Below are 24,624 nucleotides of genomic sequence, written 5' to 3' on the forward strand. Positions count from 1 at the left end.
TATGCAAGACTTGACACGTTACAGTATCTGAGCAGCAGCTAACATGGCACAGTTGTGAGTTATAGTACCTTTTGTGTCCTTGGTAGGAAGTTTCGATCCCCATGAAGCTATGCCTGCTGGCCCTTCATCTGGCTGGTGTGATGTGTGTAGGATACTTGTTTCAGCTATTCCTTTCCTTGGCTTTGGTCCTGAATGATCGCAATCCACTGGCCAAATATTTCCATATCCTCTGAGCTCAACAACTACAATGTGAGGTTTCCTGCAGCCTTCGCATCATCGCCTGTTGTCTGTCACAGCAGGAAAAATGCACAAGTGGATTCAGTATAGTCTTTTAGAAACTCTTTTGTTGAAGTAATACAATAAAACTCACTGATACTGGAAGCTTTTTGTACCATATATTGTTTTCCATGTAACTGAATGGAACAATTCCAGTTATAATGAAATTAGAAAATCTGTTTATTAATGTTTCATTATCTGTACAGATAATTTGATTCTTTATATATAGCATTGCATGGTCTGTTTCAGACCAAGCTAACATGGATCTAGTATGTTCATTAATTTGCTCTGCACAATTTGAAATGCAACTCTTTCAATTACCTGATTCCTGATCTAGCAACATTCTACTGCAGTTAACCAAACTTATTGTAAAAAGGTTCCATTTTTAGTCAGTGTAAATGAGTAAGGGATTATGGAAATAGATTATTAAAAAATAGCTAATATTGAAAATGTTTTATCAGTAGATTTTCAAATGTTCTTGAATACTGCATCATCTTATTTGTTCCCATCTAATTTTAATTGTTCTCATTGTAGTTCCGATAATTCTGGCAATAAATAAGTGTGACAAGCCAGAAGCAAATCATGAAAAAGTAAAGAAGGAATTGTTAGCCTACGATGTGATTTGCGAGGAGTATGGTGGTGATGTGCAATCCATAAATGTTTCAGCCCTTAAGGTAATTCTTTTCAGTGGCATTGTTCATTCATTGAATGTTGTAATTTAATCACACCACCTCACTTGTTCAAAAATGCCCCCCCTCAACCAGCTTCATCCCCACTCCCATGCGTTGGGTTCATTAGTGTTACACAATCTAAAAAGACAAAATAAAATGATTGACGATCAAGTCTTTACTGAGAACTACTCACGGTTGAACCGGCAATTTGCGGCCACATGAAAGCCGTTTGGGAAGAATTAACATCTGGTTTGATTGATTTTTTTAAAAATCCCATCACATTCCATCTTAAACTCTGCTCAGTCGCCTTCCAGACAGCACGATTGTGATTAAGAACTCTCCATCTACAGAATACGTGTCTTGGCTCTACTGTTTTGTCGCTAGCATGCTGTGTCACCTTTAACAAAACCAGTGAAATAGTTTAGAGTAAGAGGACAAATCCCATGTATTACCAGTTCCTCCAACAATGTACCATCCATTGCCATGAAATAACCCATTTTCGTAAACACAAGAATACATATCTCCAATTCTGGCAGAATTCGTTCATAGGCTTATAAAGGTAAAGTACTGGCCACTGAAAGCTAAAATGGAAGAATTTTGGATTTCTGGAATTGTATTTGCTTTGGAACTGCACCTATATGTTGTAATATAATGTAGCTATTTCTTAGGGAGACAATTTGATGGCTTTAGCTGAGGCCACCGTTGCTCTATCAGAAGTGTTGGAGTTGAGAGCAGATTGTACAGGACCTGTTGAGGGTATCATAATTGAATGTCGGAATGATAAAGGAAAAGGGTGAGTAAGTTAATGACGTTACATTTCCTGAGTCTGTATATTGGTATTGTACTTCCTTTAAAAAATCATAAATAAAAATTGGCCACATTGTAGCATTAATTTTTTGTAACAAATTAGTAAAGAAAAAATGGAGTCTATAATTTTTCAGCACTATATCCAAGATCGAAATGTATATAAATTGTTTTGTTGAATACACTGCATTTACTTACTGGCCATGAATTGTCAGATCAAGCAAACCACTGTTTCACCATTAAGTTACTAAAATAATTTAAACCTAATCCAGACAGCAAGTTGTGATGGGATGTAAATTCATTTCTAAAAGCCTCCTGGGCGAGATTCTCCGCACTCCCGACGGTGCGGAGAATAGCGTGGCTCGTAAAATTTTACGGCCACACTGTTCCGACGCCCTCCCGCTATTCTCCCCCCCCCCCCCCCCCCCCCCCCCTCCCCCCACGCCCGACTCCCGATACGAATCGTTGCCGCCGTTTTTTTACGGCCGGCAGCGATTCTCAGCTGATCGATGGGCCGAGTTCCCAGCCCTTTACGGCTGTTTTTACGAACGGCAAACACACCTGGTCTGGCCGTTCGTAAAAACGGCCGTAAACTCTCGATTTTTAAAACCATGGCACCGATTGGCACGGCAGTACCACGGCCGTGCCAAAGGTGCCATGGGCCCGCGATCGGTGCCCACCGATCGCGGGCCCGATGCCCGCGCACTCTTTGTCCCTCCGCCGCCCCGCTGTATCACTTCGCGGGGCGGCTGAGGGGCATCCCGGCCCGCACATGCGCGGGTTTCGCGCAAATGCGCGATGACGTCATCCGCGTATGCGCGGGTTGGAGTCTTCCAATCCGCGCATGCGCGGCTGACGTCATATGACGCGTCAGCCGGCGCTAACTCTGGCAAGCGGGCTTAACGAAATTCATTAAGCCCGCGATGCCGGAGTTTACGGCGTCGGCATGCTAGCCCCGATCGGGGACCAGAATCGGTTCCCGGTCGGGAAGGGGGGGGGGGGGGCTGGCGTCAAACCCGCCCGGATTTGACTCCAGCCTTACGATTTCTCCCCATATGGGAGAATCGCGCCCCCTGTTTTTAAGGTGCCCAACCTCATAGGTTGGTGCTGAGTGGAGGCTAGATATTTTCCTAGACAATAGCAAAGAATCTGGAGGAAGAATTACCTTGAGCTGTGTTTCTCATCTTTCAGAAAATTGTTTTGAAATGGTGAAAGCTTGGAATAGATTACCCTCTAAACTGTAGGTGGGACATTTATTTTTTTAAGTTCTTAACTCCTCTAATTATTGCACAATTTAATACTTAATACTTATATGCTTGGGTCTTGAAAATTAATTTTGCTTTTGGCAATAGCCAAAATCTTGTCTGTCATTCACCCAGATCAGGAAAGGGTATGAGTAATAGTGGCCGGATTCTTACCTTTTGAAAATTTTCGGAATCCCAACCCTGCTAGTGATGTCTAATTGCCTGTCTGCATGATGTTACCAGATGTAGTTAATTGCCTCTGGGAGCATAATTTAATTAAGGGCGGCAGGCAGAACAGACTGGGTGAATGGGATGTCCTGCAGAAATGTTTTGATGACAGCCACACCAGTTGAGCTGGGCGCTGCTGCAACAGGCAGGGTAACAAAGAAGGCACGTCAAGGTAAAGGCATCCTCTGAATATGTCATAAAATGTTTTAATTATTAGTGGTGCACAGCTGCCAGGCCATCACAATGGAGGGAGACCCTCTGTGGTTCTGTTGGAGAAGTGGCTCTGGGACAGGGAGGATAAATCCAAGTGGCTTTCCAAAACCTTGCCTGCTGCCAGGAGCATCCTTCATGGATCTGCCAGGCTTTTCCTGCAGCATATTTAATCTGGTTCTAAGTGGCCAGTTAGTAGGCAATTGATTGACACCCAACACTGTCCTCTGGGTAACTGCTTTGTTGTTCACCTGTCTCCAGCAAAATTAACTGAAGGTGGGAACACATTGCGCAGCTGAACTCATGAACCACTGAATCACCCCCACACCTACCACCAAAGCTATATTTTGCAGCTGGTAATATTGTGCCCAGTAAGTTTTTAAAAAAAAAACATTTTATTAGGGTATTTATAGTTTTTATAACAATAATAATATAAACATAGTATATTAAACATTTCCATCCTTGACACATTCCTCACACCCCCAACAAAGAAAAAATAGCCTAAATCAACCCCCCCCCCCCCCGCATCCCTAGATTTCTGCCCCTGCTGACATTTAATTTTCCCCGAAAAAGTCGACTAACGGCTGCCACCTCCGGACAAACCCTAACATTGACCCTCTTAGGGCGAACTTTGTTTTCTCACGACTGAGAAACCCAGCCATGTCGCTAACTCAGGTCTCTGATTTTGGAAGCTTCGAGTCCCTCCACATTAACAGTATCCGTCTCCGGGCTACCAAGGACGCAAAGGCCAAAACATCAGCCTCTCTCGCCCCCTGGACTCCCAGCTCTTCCGACACTCCAAAGATCATCACCTCTGGAATCGGCACCACCCTTGTTTTAAGTACCGTGGACATGACATCAGTGAAACCTTGCCAAAAACCTTTAAGCTTCGGGCATGCCCAAAACATGTGGACATGATTTGCTGGCCCTCCGCGCACCTTGCACATCTGTCCTTTATCCCAAAACACTTGCTCATCCGGGCCACCGTCATGTGTGCCCAGTGGACTACCTTAAATTGTATCAGGCTGAGCCTGGCACATGATGAGAATTTGTTACTCTGCCTCAGGCATCCGCCCCACAAACCCGCCTCTATATCCCCCTAGCTCATCTTCCCACTTGCCCTTTAGCTCCTCTATCTAAGTTTCTTCCAACTCCATAAGCTCTTTGTAGATATCCGAGACCTTCCCCTCTCCCACCCCCGTTCTGGAAACTACCCTGTCCCGTATCCCCCATGGTGGCAGGAGCGGAAAGGTCGGAACCTGCCTTCTCAAAAAACCTGCCTTCTCAAAAAACCTGCCTTCTCAAAAAAGAGCCCATTAAGTTTTAACTAGAAAACATTTTCCCCCACTAATCTTAAAGTTAGATATTGGATTGAACAGTTGCTGAGTTATGGAAGTGAATGAACTTTGCTATTGTAGGGTGCTTTGCAGCATTTGAGTCAAACGTGTTTTATATAAATCAGAATAATGGCGTATTTTGGAACAGTCAAAATCCTGAAAATCTGACCTCCCTAAACCACTTTTCCTGTGGTTAGGGGAAGGGAAAATGAGGCAAAATCCTGCTATTCAATATAATCCAGGCCTTAGTTGTCAAATGAGGAGAGGAATTAACTTGGCTGAGATACCTCTTTGTGTCAACCCCTCTGTGTCAATTAGACTGCCATCACTCTGAAAGCTCACACATAACAGATAATGGCTATTTGAGTTAGGTTTTGAAGCATAACTGATATCCATGGAAATGTAACAGCAAGGACTTCCAGGAGAGGAGGAGAAGTTTGCAATATAAAACAGACAAGAGGAAACATGGAGCTCACCATTGATCAGGGGGGCAGTGCGGTGGCGCAGGGGTTCGATCCCGGCCCCGGGTCACTGTCCGTGTGGAGTTTGCACATTCTCTCTGTGTTTGCATGGGTCTCACCCCCACAACCCAAAGATGTGCAGGTTAGGTGAATTGGCCATGCTAAATTACCCTTAATTGGAAAAAAAATAATTTATTTTTAAAAAGCTCACCATTGATCAGGTCAGCTAACTTATGTTGAAGAGCTTTGATGAAATTTCGATCTTTGGAAATTTCCTGGAGTTGCCATATGATAACGATCATCTAACACTATTGGGCTGAGTTGTGTTTTAAATGTTCTTGAAAACCAAGCTACAAATTCTGTTGAAAGTGCTGTTAAAGTGATCTTTTGAATGACAAAGCGTAAATTTGAAAACAGACATTTTGAGCGATTAATTGTCAATATTTTTAGGCGGACAAAAGCTGCACAAAATGCTTTGGTAGAACAGACTGAAGGCATATAATGTCCTAGCAGACTGGGAGGACATGACAATGGATAAGTCTCAAAGATGAACCATGAATTGGTTTAACAATTTCTGTGTTGTCCTAGGCATCAGTGCAGCATTACTTGTCTTCAGGTTCTCTTTGTGAACCTCTGCGCAGGTTGAGCAGCCATCTGAAAAATGGCAACATCTCAATGTCTGTGACAGCACATTATCGTACATAGTAAGGGAAAACCTATGAATATTGGGCTAATCAGACACCAAATAATGTACTGGAGAACTTGATAATTTTTTGATGATCCAATCATCTTTCAAACGATAACCACCAATATATTGTCAGCCATGACTTAATGGTTGCATTGTGACCTCTGAGTCAGACAGTTGTGCATTCAAGCCCCACTCCAGTGACTTGAGCAAACAAATCAAGGCTAACACTTCAGTGCAGTATCGAGGGAGGGCTGCACTGTTGGAAGTGCCACCTTTCAGATAAGACATTAAATGTCTGTTATCTCAAGTCGACGTAAAAGATCTCATGGCACAATTTCGAGAAAGGCAAAGGGTTCTTCTCTTCTCTCCAAGCCAATATCTACTCCTCAACTAACATGACTAAAAATTAACGATGTAGTCATTATCATATTGCTATCTGTGGGACCTAGCTTTGGGACAAATTGGCTGCAACATTTCCTGCATTACAAAAGTGACCAAACTTCAAAAATACTTACCTGCCTTTGGGAATGACCTGAGGACAGAAAATGTCCTTCATAAATGAAAATATTTGTTTCCTATCTATTACTGGAAGTTTGTTAAACAGGAGTAAATACCGTTTTTCTTAATAGACCAGTCACCACAGCTATTATCCAACATGGAACGTTAACAAAAGGCTGTGTCCTGGTGGCAGGGCACAGCTGGGCAAAGGTACGGTTAATGTTTGATGAGAATAATAAGCCAATGAAAACTGCTGGACCAAGTACCCCAGTGGAGATAGTTGGTTGGAAGGAACTTCCATCTGCTGGAGATGAAATTCTTGAAGTGGAATCAGAGGTATGGAATTCTTATATTGGGTTGTAAATGATGGTCTATTACAATTTATAATCTGATGTCAGTGGCTCTATCAAATTATCATGTCTCTCACAGCTCTTTGGTTCAAAATGAATTATGTATATATCCTTTGAGCTATTACACAAGGACACGTTCATATGAAATATATAAACAAGAGTGTTTAAATGCAGTAGGCTAGACCCCTGCAGTTAATTTGATCACTGTGGATATATTTGCAATAGCTCTGTGGGAGCATCTATTGGTATATTTTTGTCCAGCAAGTCAAAATAGTTGAAAGGGATGGATCTTGGTTCTTCTAATATGTCTACCCTTATGATAGATTAAGACTTCTCAGAATACGTTTATTGTTCACCTGTGTATGCCTGTGATTGTCTAGAACGTGATTATTTGGCTTTTCTAATTGCCTGGCTTGGTTGTGCAGCAAAGGGCCAGAGAGGTTTTAGATTGGAGGAAGTATGTTGAGACCCAAGAAAAAAATAAACAAGACCTTGAGGTAATTGAAGCAAAACAGAAGGAACACCATGAGTTGTACAAAAAGGACCGGGAGAGCTATAGTAGCTTGAACTGGAGACAGAGAAAATCAGCTATGTACAAGGCCAATAAACATCTAATGGCAGCAAGGCCTAAAGAGAGTACTGAGATGGATGAGCTGTCACTTCCAATAATAGTAAAAGGTAAATGGATATGTGCTAATATGTTATTCTGTGCTATGCCACTCACTCCCACAACCCCCAAACAATAATCTGGGAATTATACCCATATAAAATCCTGTATACCATTTTGCACTGCAGACCTGGGGCTAATGCTATCAATAGTGGAGCTGCATGTGATTTTGAAGCCATTGACTTCTCATTAAAGTATGAACATCCTTTAATACCTTGTCCAAGTGTCATGTGTGGATGATCCTTGATAGTGAATATTGGCAGACTATTCGAGTGCTGTTGGTATTGCAATTGAGTCTAACCATATCCTTACCAACACCTACATATGCTTCTTGAAGTCATGACTCTGAAGGCCCTCAATATTTTTATCTCCTGAATCCAAGGCCAGTAATTGCAGCCCTACCATGATCCTAGTTAGATGGGGTTTGCACCTACAGCCTTCCTCATCTATATAACCTAACTTCACATAGGATAAACGTAATGATAATGATGCGCTTCACTGGTGCGATCTAATCATGCTGGATTCTTGATCGCTTTAAATTGTGTATTGCTGGCACATTTCCTCATTGAAGGCTCAAAGAACGGTTGGGTTTTCTACTGGGTTACTAGGCTGCTATCACACATTCTCAATCCATCTCGTGTCAGATGTACCTGTGACCAATTATTGAGCCTATTGCTTGCACTTTTGTTCTGGTGATGGAAAATATTTTTGTTTCCTTTATCCAGTGTTCACATGTTGTGCTGTCTTGGTTATAATGCAAGTTTAGAAACATAAATTGAAATGGTGATCAAATATTTTAAGAGTATATTTTGTTTCCCTTAGGTGATGTTGATGGCTCAGTAGAAACAATTCTAAATATTCTAGATGGTTATGATGCTGATGAACAGTGCAAACTCAAAGTGATTCACTTTGGTGTTGGTGAAATCAGTGAAAATGATATTGCCTCAGCAGAGATTTTTTCAGGTGCGGTTTCAATTTTGCTTTTAATGAATAAATGTATTTATTTTTTATCTGCTATTTCTGCTCCTGTAATCACATGGTAGCTGGGATGTTATGCTGGAGTTTTTCTTCCCAGCTTTTGCCTTATAACCCATAGGAGGTGAAAGAAATTGGTGATTCTCTGATTTAGCACTTGGCACCTAGTGGGAAAGCAAAAGACAGATCGCACTCAGCCAGGTCTTGAGCATGCAATTCTTTTAAAATTAGATTATACACAAGATGTAGTGATGTTACGGGGATGTCCTAACTGTAGATGACCAAATATGTGGATGGAGGAATGAAGTGATGCCATGATTATTGCTCTATCCTCTATGAATCGGTCTTTAGTTCAATTCCAGCCTGGATTGGTAGAGTGAATATTGATGAAAGATTAAATAAGCTTAATGCTTTACAGTATTGAGAAAGAAAACTGTTACCTTCACGGAGTTCTAAAAAATGTGAAATGACATAAATAAAATTAACTCAATTTTACTGTTGAGGTTATTCAGATAGAATTACAATGCAATTTAAAATGAGTGAATAGTAACGTTTAAAACAAATTTTAGAAAAAATAATTATTGAAAAGGTGATTCACACTTGGTAAGACTGATCAGGTAGGATCCTAGAATCCAAGACATTGGTGGAGTTCAGGCTGCAATTGAAAATTAGGCTGGGGGAATTAGAATATTACAGGGCTGAATAGTCTTTTATTGCCTTTGTGAGATTTCCCTATATTATTTTTCTATGTTCTATAACACAGCATATAGTACAGCACAGAACAGGCCCTTCGGCCCTCAATGTTGTGCCGAGCCATGATCACCCTACACAAACCCACGTATCCACCCTATACCCATAACCCAACAACCCCCCCCCCCCCCTTAACCTTACTTTTATTAGGACACGACGGGCAATTTAGCATGGCCAATCCACCTAACCCGCACATCTTTGGACTGTGGGAGGAAACCGGAGCACCCGGAGGAAACCCACGCACACAGGGGGAGGACGTGCAGACTCCACACAGACAGTGACCCAGCCGGGAATCGAACCTGGGACCCTGGAGCTGTGAAGCATTTATGCTAACCACCATGCTACCCTGCTGCCCCTATGTTCTATGTTCTAATTATTATTTTTTTTTAAATAATGTTTATTCAAATTTTCACAAAATATCAATAACAAAAAATACTAAGAAAAGAAAGAACAAACCCCACCCGTGCATACAAAAGGAAGAAATAAATTAACGCCCGTCATTAGCAAAGAACAAATATACACGTCCCTTCAGCCCAAAACAAAGAGACGACCCCCCCCCCCCCCCCGTTCTGCCAGGAAATCCAGGAATGGTTGCCACCTCCTGAAGAACCCCTGCACTGATCCCCTTAGGGCAAATTTCACCCTCTCCAATTTAATAAACCCCGCCATATCGTTGATCCAGGCCTCCACGCTTGGGGGCCTTGCATCCTTTCACTGACGAAGAATCCTCCGCCGAGCTACTAGGGACGCAAAGGCCAGAATGCCGGCCTCTTTCGCCTCCTGCACTCCCGGCTCCTCTGCAACCCCAAATATTGGGAGCCCCCAGCCCGGTTTGACCCTGGATCCTACCACCCTCGACACCGTCCTTGCTACGTCCTTCCAAAATTCCCCCAGCGCTGGGCATGCCCAGAACATATGGGCATGGTTTGCTGGGCTCCCTGAGCACCTAACACACCTGTCTTCGCTCCCAAAGAACCGGCTCATCCTTGTCCCGGTCATGTGAGCCCTATGCAGCACCTTAAACTGTATGAGGCTAAGCCTTGCACAAGAAGAGGAAGAGTTCACCCTTCCTAGGGCGTTCGCCCACATCACCTCCACAATCTCCTCACCCAGCTCCCCCTCCCTTTTACCCTTCAGCTCCTCCACCGAGGCCTCGTCTACCTCCTGCATCACTTGGTACGTTGCCGAGATCCTCCCCTCTCCAACCCACACCCCCGAGAGCACCCTGTCCTGGACCCCCCGCGGCGGCAACAGAGGGAACTCCGCCACCTGCCGCCTGACAAACGCCCTTACCTGCATGTACCTAAAGGTGTTCCCCGGGGGGAGCCCGAACTTCCCTTCCAGCTCACCCAGGCTCGCAAACTTCCCGTCTACAAACAGGTCCCTCAACCTCCTAACACCTGCCCTGTGCCAACTCAGGAACCCACCGTCCATTCTCCCAGGGACAAACCGGTGGTCCCCCGTATCGGGGATCCCATCGAGGCCCCAACCTCCCCCCTGTGCCGTCTCCATTGCCCCCAAATTCTGAGGGTAGCCGCCACCACCGGGCTTGTGGTATACCTCATTGGAGGGAGCGGCAGCGGCGCCGTTACCAACGCCTCCAGGCTCGTGCCCACACAGGACACCATCTCCATCCTCTTCCATGCTGCCCCTTCCCTGTTCATCACCCACTTACACACCATCGCTGCGTTGGCAGCCCAATAATACCCACAGAGGTTGGGCAGCGCCAGCCCCCCCCTATCCCTGCCCCGCTCCAGGAACACTCTTCTCACCCTCGGGGTCCCGTGCGCCCACACAAACCCCGTAATGCTCCTGTTAACCCGCCTGAAAAAGGCCTTTGGGATAAGGATGGGGAGGCACTGGAACAGGAACAGAAATCTCGGGAGCACCGTCACCTTGACTGATTGCCCCCTACCCGCCAGAGACAGCGGCAACATGTTCCATCTCTTAAACTCCTCCTCCATTTGCTCTACCAGCCTTGTGAGATTAAGCTTATGCAAGGCCCCCCAGCTCCTGGCCACCTGCTCCCCCAAGTACCTGAAGCTCCTCTCCGCCCTTTTTAGTGGGAGCCTACCAATCCCCCCCCTCCTGGTCCCCCGGGTGTACAACGAACAGCTCGCTCTTCCCCAAGTTGAGCTTGTACCCTGAGAAATCCCAAATTCCCTGAGAATCCTCATCACCTCCGGCATTCCCCCCACCGGGTCCACCACATACAACAATAGGTCATCCGCATAAAGCGACACTCGGTGTTCCTCCCCATCCCGCACCAGCCCCCTCCAGTTCCTCGACTCCCTCGACTCCCTCAGCGCCATGGCCAGGGGTTCAGTTGCCAGCGCAAAAAGCAGGGGGGACAAGGGACACCCCTGCCTCGTCCCTCGGTATAACCGAAAATACTCCGACCTCCTCCTATTCGTGGCCACGCTCGCCATTGGGGCCTCATATAACAGCCTCACCCACCTGACAAACCCCTCCCCAAACCCGAACCTTTCCAGCACCTCCCACAAGTACCCCCACTCAACCCGAACAAAGGCCTTCTCCGCGTCCAATGCCACTACTATCTCCGCCTCCCCTTCTACCGCCGGCATCATTATAACATTCGAGAGCCTCCGTATGTTAGTATTCAGCTGCCTCCCTTTCATGAACCCCGTTTGATCCTCGTGGATAACCTACGGCACACAGTTCTCTATCCTCGTGGCTAAAATCTTCGCCAACAGCTTGGCGTCCACATTTAAGAGTGAGATCGGCCTGTATGACCCACACTGCAGGGGATCCTTGTCCCGCTTAAGGATCAAGGAAATCAGCGCCCGAGACATCGTCTGAGGCAGAGCCCTCCCTTCCCTTGCCTCGTTGAAGGTCCTAACCAACAGGGGGCCCAACAGGTCTGCATACATCTTATAGAATTCGACCGGGAACCCATCCGGCCCCGGCGCCTTCCCCGACTGCATGCTCCCTATCCCTTTGACCAGCTCCTCCAGCTCAACCGGCGCCCCCAGTCCCTCCACCTGTCCCCCCTCCACCCTTGGGAATCTCAGCCGGTCCAAAAAGCGCCCCATCCCCCCCCTCCTCCGCTGGGGGTTCGGACCAATACAGTTCCTCATAAAAGTCCCTGAAGACCCCATTGATGCCTACCCCCCTTCGCACCACATTCCCTCCCCTATCCTTAACTCCACCAGTCTAGGGGCAGCACGGTGGCCTAGTGGTTAGCACAACCGCCTCACAGCGCTGAGGTCCCAGGTTCGATCCCGGCTCTGGGTCACTGTCCGTGTGGAGTTTGCATATTCTCCCCGTGTCTGTGTGGGTTTCGCCCCCACAACCCAAAAATGTGCAGAGTAGGTGGATTGGCCACGCTAAATTGCCCCTTAATTAGAAAAAATAATTGGCTAATCTAAATTTTAAAAAAAACTCCACCAATCTCCCTGGTCGCATCCTGCTTACGGAGCTGGTGCGCCAGCGTCCTCCTCGCCTTCTCCCCATATTCATACACCGCTCCCTGTGCCTTCCTCCACTGAGCTTCCACCTTTCTGGTGGTCAACAAGTCGAACTCAGCCTGGAGACTACGCCGCTCCCTCAGCAATCCCTCCTCCGGAGTCTCCGCGTATCCCCTGTCCACCCTCACCATCTCCCCCACCAGTCTCTCCCTCTCTCTCTGCTCTCTCCTCTCCCTGTGGGCTCGAATGGAGATCAACTCCCCCCTGACCACCGCCTTCAGCGCCTCCCAGACCGTCCCTACTCGGACCTCCCCATTGTCATTGGCCTCCAGGTACCTCTCGATACATCCTCGAACCCGCCCGCCCACATCCTCGTCCGCCAGCAGCCCCACCTCCAAGCGCCAAAGCGGTCGCTGGTCTCTCTCCTCCCCCAGCTCGAGGTCCACCCAGTGCGGGGCATGGTCAGAAATGGCTATCGCCGAATACTCAGCATCCTCCACCCTCGCAATCAGCCCCCGACTCATAACGAAAATATCAATCCGGGAATAGGCCTTATGCACATGGGAGAAGTATGAAAATTCCCTGGCCCTCGGCCTCACAAACCTCCATGGATCCACCCCTCCCATTTGGTCCATAAACCCCCCTCAACACCTTAGCCGCCGCTGGCCTCCTACACGTCCTGGATCTGGATCGATCCAGTGCCGGATCCAGCACCGTGTTAAAATCCCCCCCCATTATCAGGCCCCCCGCCTCCAAATCTGGAATCCGGCCCAACATGCGCTGCATGAAACCCGCGTCGTCCTAATTCAGGGCGTATACATTGACCAGCACCACCCGCTCCTCCTGCAGCTTGCTGCTTACCATCACATACCTCCCGCCGCTGTCTGCCACCACATTCGACGCCTCAAACGACACCCTCTTCCCCACCAGGATCGCCACCCCCCGATTTCTTGCATCCAGCCCCGAATGAAATACCTGGCCTACCCATCCCTTCCTCAATCTAACCTGATCCGCCACCTTCAGGTGCGTCTCCTGAAGCATGGCCACATCTGCCTTCAGCCCCTTCAGATATGCAAACACGCGGGCCCGTTTGACCGGCCCATTCAGTCCCCTCACATTCCAGGTTATCAGCCGGATCAGGGGGCGACCTGCCCCTCCTCCCCTGCCGACTAGCCATTACCCTTCCTCAGCCCGCCACGTGCCTGCGCCCCCCCGCTCGGACCGTTCCCCATGGCGGCAAACCCCCATTCTGACTCCCTCTACATACTCCAGCTCCTTCTTGGCCATTCCAGCAGCAACCCCCCCCCCCCCCCCCCCCCCCCCCCCAAGCTAGGACCCCCCCCCCCAGCTGCATTGCTCCCTCCATTGCATTCCCGCAAGTCAGTTGACTCCTGCTGGCCCCGGCCACTCCCGCCACTCCTCCGACCCCTCCCAGCGTGGGGCTTCCCCTCCTCCCCAGTGTCCACCAGCAGGCTTTCCTCCTCCCCCTCCCGCTCTCAAGAGGAAAAAGCCCGCGCTTCCCAGCTCCGGCCCTGCCCCCGTCAACCCTCAGCGCGGGAAAAAGCCCACGCTTTCCACCTGCCCGACCCCACCTCCTCTAAAGCAGCTCCCCTTACCGGCCCGGTCCCCTCGCGGGGCCCCAACCCCCCTTCACACCATCAGCCCCCCACACTGCAGGTGTGCCCCCCTGCTCGAGCCATCCAACAAACCCAAGCAGAAAACAGTGCCCCACCCGCCTTGAAAACAACAAAGAACCAACATTAAACAAAGAACCCCCCCCTCAAAATATAACACAGTTACATGCAGAGCCCCGCACCCAACCCTCAGTTTGAGTCCAACTTCTCGGCCTGCACAAAGGCCCACGCCTCCTCCGGGGACTCAAAGTAAAAGTGTTGGTCCTTGTAGGTGACCCACAAACGCGCCGGCTGCAGCATGCCGAACTTCACTCCCTTCCTGTGCAGCACCACCTTTGTCCAGTTGTACCCAGCCCTCTTCTTTGCCACCTCCGCACTCCAGTCCTAGTAGTTCCGTACCACCGCGTTCTTCCACCTGCTGCTCGGCTCCTTCTTGGCCCACCTGAGCACACACTCCCAGTCAGCAAACCGGTGGAACTGCACCAGTACCGCCCGTGGCAGCTCATTCGGCTTGGGTCGTCTTGCCAATATTCTGTGGGCCCCCTCCAGCTCCAGGGGCCCCTGAAAGGACCCAGCTCCCATCAGCGAATTTAGCATGATGACCACATAGGCCCCCATGTCTGACCCCTCCAGACCTTCCGGAAGGCCCAGGATCCGCAGATTTTTCCGCCTCGACCGGTTCTCCATCTCCTCGAACCTCTCCTGCCATTTTTTATGGAGCACCTCGTGCATCTCCACCTTCACCGCGAGGCCTAAGATCACGTCCTCTCTTTCGGAGGCCTTTTGTTGGATCTCTCGTATCGCCACCCCCTGGGCCGTCTGGATCTCCAGCAGCTTGTCAATTGAAGCCTTCAACGGCTCCAGCAGCTCCGCTTTAAGCTCCCTGAAGCAGCGCTGGAGAGTCTCCTGCTGCTCCTGCGCCCACTGCCTCCATGCCTCCTGGTCTCCGCCCGCCGCCATCTTGTGCTTCTTCCCTCGCTTCTGCTTTGGTGCTGCAACCACTTTCTTACTCGCCCCACTCCTGGTCCAGGCTATATACTACTGGGGAAATGTTGCTGATTCCTTCCCACGTCGGGAAACATCGGAAAAGTACTGCTGGGGGCCCTAAAAAGAGCCCAAAAGTCCGTTCCTGGCGGGAGATGCCGAACGTGCGGCTTAGCACCGCATAGCTGCAACCGGAAGTCCCTCTATGTTCTAATTATTGTAGGCAAACGGCATAAAACACATTTAATTCTACACTAAGTTCATAATCTCACCCAGAATGGTGTAGCACGACAGCTGGTAAAATAAACATTTTTAAAAAATTTAAAGTACCCATTTCATTTTTTTTCCCAATTAAGGGGCAATTAACGTGACCAATCCACCTACCCTACACATCTTTGGGTTGTGGGGGTGAGGCCCACACAGACATGGGGAGAATGTGAAAACTCCACACCGACAGGGACCCGGGGCCAGGATCAAACCTGGGTCCTCGGAGCCCTGATGGTAAAATAAACATTAATGCAATGGAGGAATGTTACTAATTTAACTGCCTCCTAGTTACTAAACAGAATTCAACTACAGCAGGCTTTCTCATAAAGCAGTCAGATTTCAGGGAAATATGCTGTCAAAGAATGATTCAATGCCACACACAGGGGCTGTATTTTACATGCTCCCGTTGTGCTTGTTTACTAAAATAGGGCATGTTCCCATCCCAGCACCTACCCGGACATCCAAGAACCCGCCATAATGCCAGGGTGGGTGGGTCCTGAAATCGGTATCCACCTGCCATATTTAAATAAATCATCAAGGGCCAACTGAACTTGTTACAAGCCAATGATCCCAATAATACACTGCACATGTGTATATACTACATGCCGCAACACAGTTGGCATGGACAGTCGGGCAGGGGTGGGAGGGAGGGGAGAAGGAAAGGAAGAAAGGGGATTCTATCCTCCGGGGTTACCACTTTGCACATTGGCAGGGGATCAGCATCCCTAAAGATTGTAACACTCCCCCCCCCCCCTCCCTTTCTTAGTGCTGCTGACCAGGCCAGTATTTATTGCCCATTCCTAATTGCCTTTGAGAAGGTGTGGTGAGCTGCCTTCTTGAAAAGTCTTTGTAGGTAAGGTACTCCCAATGCTGTTCGGGACGAGGTTCCGTGATTTTGATGCAACTATGATGAAGGAACAGTGACATAGTTCCAAATCTAGTTGTTATATGTCTTGGAAGTGGTGTCTTCTGTGCTTGTCCTTCGAGGTGATGAGTTTGGACAGTGCTATCAAACGTCTGTGGCAAATTGCTGCTATGCATCTTGTACACCTCTTAACCAGGTACTGATTGATAGTACATGAAAGCTGACACAGGTATCGATCCTCACAAATTTGCTAAACATTACTATTTAAATTTGAATATTGCACACCTTAATGTCTTATGGAGATCTGTCCTGGCAGCTTTTGTTAGAGCCCATCTGCAGAGGCCCCCTTATTAACTTTAACTCCTAAAACACTCCTTAATTGTATGAAGATGATTACTGAAGAAGAGCTGCTTACTTCCCTTGTACAGCTCTTTATTTATATGCCCTGCACCCTCTATAAACCATGATCTCAACCAGCCATTCCTTTAGATCTTTCGGGAATTTGTAGTTAGGTTATGAGTAGTTATTGTCCCTCTCCCTGGGGCTTTTTACATGGGATTGGGAGATGTTTTACATGGGATTGGGAGGCACCTATCTATAGCGTTGTGAACATATCATATCTGCATAGAGTGGTTTTCCCTGAACCCATTAAGCTTGCTTCTACTCTTATGACGTGTAGAGAATTCAGATCATTTGAAGAAGGATGGTAATCCTAAAAAGTAGGTAATTTATCTTTGTTGAAGCAGAGTAAAGAAAGATTTACTTTGCATCTGAGCATGATATATGTAACTTGGGAGTGGCTGAGATTGCCTGGCCATATTGTTTAATTCCCCATCGCAGGCACCTTCCTGATTTTTTTTTTTGACTCAGTAATCCTTGTGTCATGCTGGGATGAATCCTGTGGGATAAGTTTTATTTTGTTCATGAAAGTTCATAATACCAAAAATACTCCTTAGTGGAATCAATACTGGATTAATTTATATCCATAACATGACATCCGATTTAAATCTTGAAATATTTCAAGAACATTTAAGAATAAAACATGTAACTTTCACTTGTCCTATCAACAAATGTTTGTATCTAATATCTATCTACTGGCGATTAAAATTCAAATGCACTTCCTAAATCTGTGCATTTAATTGGTTCAGATCCTTTTTTTTTATAAATGTTTTTAATTGAGTTTTCATATTTTATATCCAACAAATTACAAATTATTAGAGAGGAAAAAATAAATAAATAAATAAAATACGCAAAAATTAACATGTATATTTACAGGTAAGCATCTTCATAATAACAACTGTGGCCGCCCCCTTTAGCCGGCATACATATTTTACATTCCCCAATATGGCCGAGGCACATATTTATAGGCATTTATTTACAGTTTGGTTTTGGGCCGTAGCTAGCCATCAAACCCCCATACCGAACCCGTAGCCCCCCCCCCCCCCCCCGGCTACCTTCCCCCGATTCCTGTCCATTTTCCCCTGATTCTTGGCCACCCGTCTATTCTTCCTCTTGTACGTTGGCCACAAACAGGTCCCGGAACAATTGCATGAATGGCTCCCACGTTCTGTGGAAGCCGTCGTCTGACCCTGGGATGGCGAATTTGATTTTCTCCATTTGGAGAGATTCCGAGAGGTCGGACAGCCAGTCTGCAGCTCTGGGCGGTGCTGCTGACCACCAGCCAAACAGGATTCTACGGCGGGCGATCAGGGAGGCAAAGGCAAGGGCGTCCGCCCTCCCCAGGAATAGATCTGGCTGGTCTGAAACCCCGAAGACCGCCACTATCGGGCATGGCTCCACCCTCACCCCCACCACTTTGGACATAGCCTCGAAGAAGGCCGTCCAGTACAAGTCTGGGGCAAGACCAGAACATGTGGGCGTGGTTGGCCGGGCCTCTTTGGCACCGTTCACATCTGTTCTCCACCTCCGGGAAGAACCTACTCATACGGTTTCTTGTTAAATGGGCTCTATGTACCACTTTTAGTTGCGTCAGGCTGAGCCTTGCGCACGTGGAGGTGGAGTTGACCCTATGCAGTGCATCGCTCCAGAGTCCCCACCCTATCTCAATCCCCAGGTCGTCCTCCCATTTCATTCTTGTTGTGTCCAGTACGGTGTCGTCCCTTTCTACCAGTCGGTCATACATGTCGCTACAGTTCCCTTTCTCTAGGATACTTGCGTCCAGTAGGTCTGGTTCAGATCCTTTTAAAGCTATCCTTGCTCTTGTGATGGTCCCCTGACCATCACGCTCGGTGTCATCAGCAAATTTTACATTACCAACAGCTGTCATCATATTATTCATAAATAATCAACAAAGATTTGAAATGCAATGTTGCTAATCGCTGGCTTCTGCCACAACTTTTCTACCATATTACCATCTTCTGTCTTTGAATGCTAAGCCAATTTTGTTGCCATCAACTAATTTAGCTGCATTCTTTAAAAATTACAGTAATTTTGTATGGCACCACCTATTCCTTCTAAATTCATGTTTCTCCATAGATTGTGTATGCTGTCTACATACATATTGATAACAGAAAACTTATAAGGATGCTGGGTGTGGGAAATAGCATCAAACATTTATGGACTTGCTTTGCGGTCAAACTTCAATGTTGGGGCAGTGTGGACATAGCTTTATCCTGTATCTGCATTGGATGAAAAACTAAAATAAATTTTTATTTCCTTGTCTATCTCTTATTTCCTGTTTCTTTCCCATCCAACCTGGCGAAGTATAAACTCAACCCCACAACACGCCCCCCAAATAAATCATTTTTTAATCTCTCTGCTGCAGAGACTGTGTACCCATATTGTTAAAGACTTATTGTTAAGATCCATTTACTCTTGCCTTTTCCAATTGAGGGAGAATTCTTGGGCCCAGATAGGGGATAGTTATTACGTGTACCTCTGCAATTGCATGGAATGTGACTTTAAGAAAAAATAACAGTCTTCTTGGAATTTTAGGTCTGATTTATGGTTTTAATGTAAATGCCAGCAAAGAAATACAACAGATAGCTACCAAGAAACGAGTAAAAATCAAATTGCATAGGGTTATCTACAAGCTTATTGATGACCTCAAGGATGAACTGAGTGGCAAGTTGCCACTAGTACTTGAAGAAAATATTACAGGTATGTTTTGTCTCTCGTAAATGATTGGACATTTTTTGTTGGATGCAGCATTTTAAATTCACTTGTTTGTATATATTATAAATGAGACCTGATGCATGCCCAATTTTTGACTAATTACAACATTTATTTAACAAGAAGCAGTTTTCACCATTCATAATACTATTTGTTTTGCTTTCAGGAGAGGCATCTGTGTTGGCAGTCTTTCATGTGACAGTAGGAAAAAGGAAAGTTCCTGTAGCAGGGTGCAGAGTCCAGAAGGGTCAACTGCACAGAAAGATGAAGTTTAAGCTCATCCGTGATGGACATATTTTGTGGACAGGCATGTTTTCTTATACAGTTCTGTGTATTATAACATACTAAACTGCCACTACAGAATCTATAGTTAGCTATTTTTAAAAAAATTGTTAACATTGAAATCCGCTTACAGAGTGTTTTGTCCTTCATGAGTATTTCAAGGGACGCTTACAAATTTTGCACAATTTTATGTATACACCATCTATGAGAATTCCCCAATGTATCAATTATTTCCCACTGTGCCTGCATTAACCCCAACAAGCGCAAGCATTGTTCAACTCATCAAGACCCTGGAATGGTTCATAAAATGGAAAGAAACTCAAAAATACTAACAAAAATAAAAACCTGTCATCAGAAGCACCTTGGCAAAGTTGGGAGGTCGTTTGACTGTTCAGATAAGCAGGCATTGTTGTGTAGCTGTGGCGATCGTAGTAGAGTAGGGGCTTGGGAGGGTTGGGGGCGGGGGGTGGAAAGAAAGGTGAAATCAGTTGAGGAAAAGAAGGGCTGACAAGTTAGATGTTGCATACAATTTCAAATGTTTTATGCTATCTGAGTGTTTATGATCAACAGAATTAAACCAAGTTTATAGTTTTCCCATTTTCCCCTCAGGTTTTATCACATCTCTCAAACATCTCAAGGACGATGTTCCAGTTGTGAAGACAGGAATGGAATGTGGCATCAGCTTGGATAAAGAAATTGATTTCAAACCTGGTGATGAAATTATTTGTTATGAAGAAAAGGAAATTCAACAAAATATCTCCTGGGATCCAGGATTTTAAACTTGATTATGAAAAAAACTAAGAATTTTTGAATGTAATTAAATTGCACTATTAATATAAAGTCGGTCCAGTAAAATGACTGAATGGACAAGAGATGTTGATGTTGTATCCAGCTTACTGTTTGGAATACAGGCCAACATAGAGACTAGCATTCACATAATGTCTCTAAGCACTTCATAAGGAATTACTTTGAAGGATGGTGAAATTTATTCAGACATGCAGAAGTCATTTTGAACATAGCAAGATGCTAAAATAACAGCCTGTGGAAAATAATATTGCAAATATTGGGCTATGGCCTGCAGAATTTACAAACCACATTTAAATGTTGTATGTATTATGTTGTGTGGTGTGTTGCATTTTTAGCTTCCAGTGGCAGGTTACATGTCAGTTAAATAAAATCCCTACAGTGCAGAAGGAGGTCATTTGGCCCATCGAGTCTTCGAATGAGCACTTGATCCATGCTCACTCACAAATCCACCCTGCCCAATCCCCGTAACCCCATAACATAACTTGCACATTCCTGGATACTATGGGGCAACTTATCATGCCCAATCCACTTAACCCACTAATATTTGGACTGTAGGAGGAAACTGGAGCACTTGGAGGAAACCGACACAGACACGGGGAGAATGTACAAACTCCAGTGACCCAAGGCTGAAATTGAACCTGGGTCTTTGATGCTGTGAGGCAGCAGTGCTAACCGCTATGCCACCGTGCTGCCATTAAAGTAGACTCAATGTGGACCTAGATGCTGGTGATAAATCTGTTAATGCACATAGTATAATGGTCTCCACAACAAACTTTTATATTGAAGCTGTGTTGACCATAGGTTGCTGTCAGTAGCAACCAATATGAAGAATTTGGCTCATAGAGATCCCAGTGGTATTGAAGAAAAAGATTTTTACAGGACTCAAACTGCAGCTTGATCTCCTCTTGTAATTATAAATAGGGAACATAAAGGAGGGCAGAACTGAAACAGCAGATGCAAATCTTCCTTTGAGCAAATCTTCCTTTGAGTTTAAAAGTGACTGGATTCAAACAAAGCTTCCTATCATCACAGTTGAAAAATATTAGATTTCAGTACATTTAATCAGTACGGAATCATGGTGTTAAATATCTCATGGGGGAAGAACATTATCACTGTAAAAATGTTTACTCCACTTTGACTCTTGGAATTGGATTCTGAAAACTAAGCACAAGTTTAAGTGGACTCAGGTGCAGATGGGATGATGGAAGGCACAATTACAATTCTGTCCAAAGCCCAGATAATTTAACATTGAGGCGGGTCTAGTTATTCATTGCAATTATTGTTAAAATACAATTTTGTAAATGATTAGGACATATTTTAATTACAACTTTGCTGAGCTTTACATTTAAGGATATTGGGAATATATTAGATCCATTTTTTGTTTGTTTCTTCAGGACTAGAGATATCAAAACAAATACCTCCATTAATATGTTAAAGGCAACCACACTGTTTGATTCAGGTTCCCTGATGTCAGCATTCTGGCTACTGAGCTGTAAAAGCACCTGATTACTGTAGTAATGTAATACTGTACAAATCTGAAAGACCATTTCCGGTACGTTGACCGTTAAAATTTAAGAAAAAGATGAAAGCCACATCATCTTTTTAAATGTACATTACATAATAATCTTATTTTTGTTTTCACTAATAGTGTATAAAATTGCAGAATTATATTTTTAATATATTTGACAATATTGGCTCCCTTTTTATTATTTCTTTTAGAAAATGCTCCAAGATTCTGATAGTCTAATGCAGGGGTGGGCAAACTACGGCCCGCCAAAGGTCTTTATGCGGCCCACCAAGTCATTTAAAAAAAAAAAAAATTTTAATTTTTTTTTTAAGGTTAATGGGGGGGGGGGGGGGGGGGCTGTTGGGTTACTTACTGGTATAGGGTGGATACGTTGACTTGAGTAGGGTGATCATTGCTCGGCACAACGTCGAGGGCTGAAGGGCCTGTTCTGTGCTGTACTGTTCTATGTTCTATATGAGGCGCCCAGAATCATAACCGGCTGAAGTAATTATTTTATTTAATATACTATGCGGCCCTTTAAAATTGTGAATTTCTGAATGTGGCCCTTGCACGGAAAAGTTTGCCCACCCCTGGTCTAATGATTCATTATCTGGGATCAAATTCATGCAGCATAGTTACTTTATTGAAGTTTCTCAAAACACTTTTTTGCATGTTAAAACTGCGGTAAATGTAGTTTAATTCTGACCGTGGTAGATAACTCATAATTCTATGAAACTTGCAAGCTGCTGCTCACTCGATACCTGGTGTAGAATGGTGCCAGGTAGAAATGTTGATGATGAAGGGTGGTGCTGGAAGGCTGGTATAATGCTGCTCTTCTGAAACCAGCATTGTCATTTAAAAGTGCCAATGGATTGCTGTCAGCACTGATGAGATCACTTTTCATCATTTCCTTTTTTTACCTGCAGCAATTTGCCTCTATAATGTAAACATCTGTACCCTTTTAAAATAATAATAATCCTTATTAGTGTTACAAGTAGGCTCACATTAACACTGCAACAAAGTTACTGTGAAAAGCCCCTAGTTGCCACATTCTGGCGCCTGTTCAGGTACACTGAAGGAGAATTCAGAATGTCCAATTCACCTAACAAGTACGTCTTTCGGGACTTGTGGGAAGAAACTGGAGCGCCTGGAGGAAATCCATGCAAATGGGGAGAACGTGCAGACTTCGCAAAGACAGTGACCCAAGCCGGGAATTGAACCCGGGTCCCTGGCACTGTGAAGCATCAGTGATGACCACTGTGCTACCGTGCTGTCAATTATAATGACATTTTTAAATACCAACATACAGACATACAAATGAAGAGCAGGAGGCCATTTGGCTCAAGCGCACTCCAACATTTAATAAGATCATGGCTGATCTATTAACATTACTTGAAAGTGTTTTCAAGACTTCCGGTAGCGGCCATGTCCGAATAGGTCGCACACACGGTAGCTCCCGCCAGGATCGGAGTTTTGGACCTTTAAATGGAGCGGCAACGGCACTTTGGCGGTGATTCCCGGTGTGGCAAGGGACGCTGGAGAGGTTCCCCCCACTGCTGCATGGAGGGAACCAGGAGCGGGCCTGTTAAAAAGCGATTGCGGGGAAGCGAGCGGAGCGGGTCCAGAAGGACCAAGCAGCGTGGGCCCAGTGGTCGAGAGAGCAGCAAGAATTTTTGAGCAGCTGCTTCGCAGAGCTGAAGACGGAGATGCTGGCCCCTATGAAGGCCTCCATGGAAAAGATGGTGGAGACTCAGGAGGTCCAGGAGAAGGCGATGAAAGAGGTGGAGAGGAAGGTATCTGATAATGAAGATGAGATCCTGGGCCTGGCGGTCAGAGTGGAGGCACACGAGGCCCTACACAAGAGATGGCAGGAGAGGCTGGAAGACCTCGAGTATAGGTCCAGGAGTCACAACCTGCGGATTCTGGGCCTCCCTGAGGGTGTCGAGGGGGCGGACACGAGCACGTATGTGACTACAATACTGGGGATGCTGATGGGTACGGGGGCCTTCCCGTGGCCCTTGGAACTGGACGGGGCGCATAGAGTCCTAGCGAGGAAGCCTAGGGCGAATGAACCGCCGAGGGCGATGGTGATAAGGTTCCATCGCTTCACAGACAGGGAGCGTGTCTTGCGTTGGGCAAAGAAGGAGTGGAGCAGCAAATGGGAGAACGGCGAGATTCACATATACCAGGACTTGGGAGTTGAACCGGGCTAAGGCGGTCCTCTACAGCAAAGGGGTGAAGTTCGGGCTCCTGCATCCGGCGAGGCTTTGGTAACGTACCAGGACAGGCACCATTACTTTGATACGCTGGACGAGGCGTGGACATTTATTAAACATGAAAAGCTGGTCTCGAACTGAGGGGCAGCTGCACATGGATGAAACACTCTGGCGGGGATGTGTAACCGGTTGTTGGCCTGATGTAAGATTCACGGTAGAATTTAAGTTGTTCGTTTTTCTTTTTCTGGGGTTTTTCCGCTTTTTTGTATTTTGTGTTTCTCTCGGCGCAGGGTAACGCCCGGGTTGTGTTTTTGGCTGAACGGGAAGAATCTGGATGGCTCTT

General features: G+C 46.0%; 1 protein-coding gene and 1 long non-coding RNA gene across 2 annotated transcripts in view; one reads left to right on the plus strand and one right to left on the minus strand.

Annotated features, from left to right (window-relative positions):
* Positions 1–22,235, plus strand: part of mtif2 (mitochondrial translational initiation factor 2) — a 52,335-nt gene extending 30,100 nt beyond the window's left edge. The window contains exons 8-15 of the mRNA XM_038809808.1: positions 811–950; positions 1,616–1,740; positions 6,549–6,753; positions 7,193–7,445; positions 8,257–8,397; positions 19,293–19,457; positions 19,636–19,776; positions 20,361–22,235. Of these exons, the coding sequence (XP_038665736.1) occupies positions 811–950; positions 1,616–1,740; positions 6,549–6,753; positions 7,193–7,445; positions 8,257–8,397; positions 19,293–19,457; positions 19,636–19,776; positions 20,361–20,530 (1,340 nt within the window). The 3' untranslated portion in view covers positions 20,531–22,235. The remainder of the gene's footprint in view (positions 1–810; positions 951–1,615; positions 1,741–6,548; positions 6,754–7,192; positions 7,446–8,256; positions 8,398–19,292; positions 19,458–19,635; positions 19,777–20,360) is intronic.
* LOC119972696 lies at positions 1–23,105 on the minus strand. The gene is made up of 3 exons (XR_005462136.1): positions 22,827–23,105; positions 1,141–1,344; positions 1–287 (listed from the first exon to the last, which is right to left on the minus strand). It is a non-coding gene; the product is annotated as an uncharacterized LOC119972696 (long non-coding RNA).
* Positions 23,106–24,624: the final 1,519 nt, after the last annotated feature.

This window comes from Scyliorhinus canicula, chromosome 1 (genome assembly GCF_902713615.1).
Source record: "Scyliorhinus canicula chromosome 1, sScyCan1.1, whole genome shotgun sequence".
In the NCBI taxonomy this organism is placed as follows: Eukaryota; Metazoa; Chordata; class Chondrichthyes; order Carcharhiniformes; family Scyliorhinidae; genus Scyliorhinus; species Scyliorhinus canicula.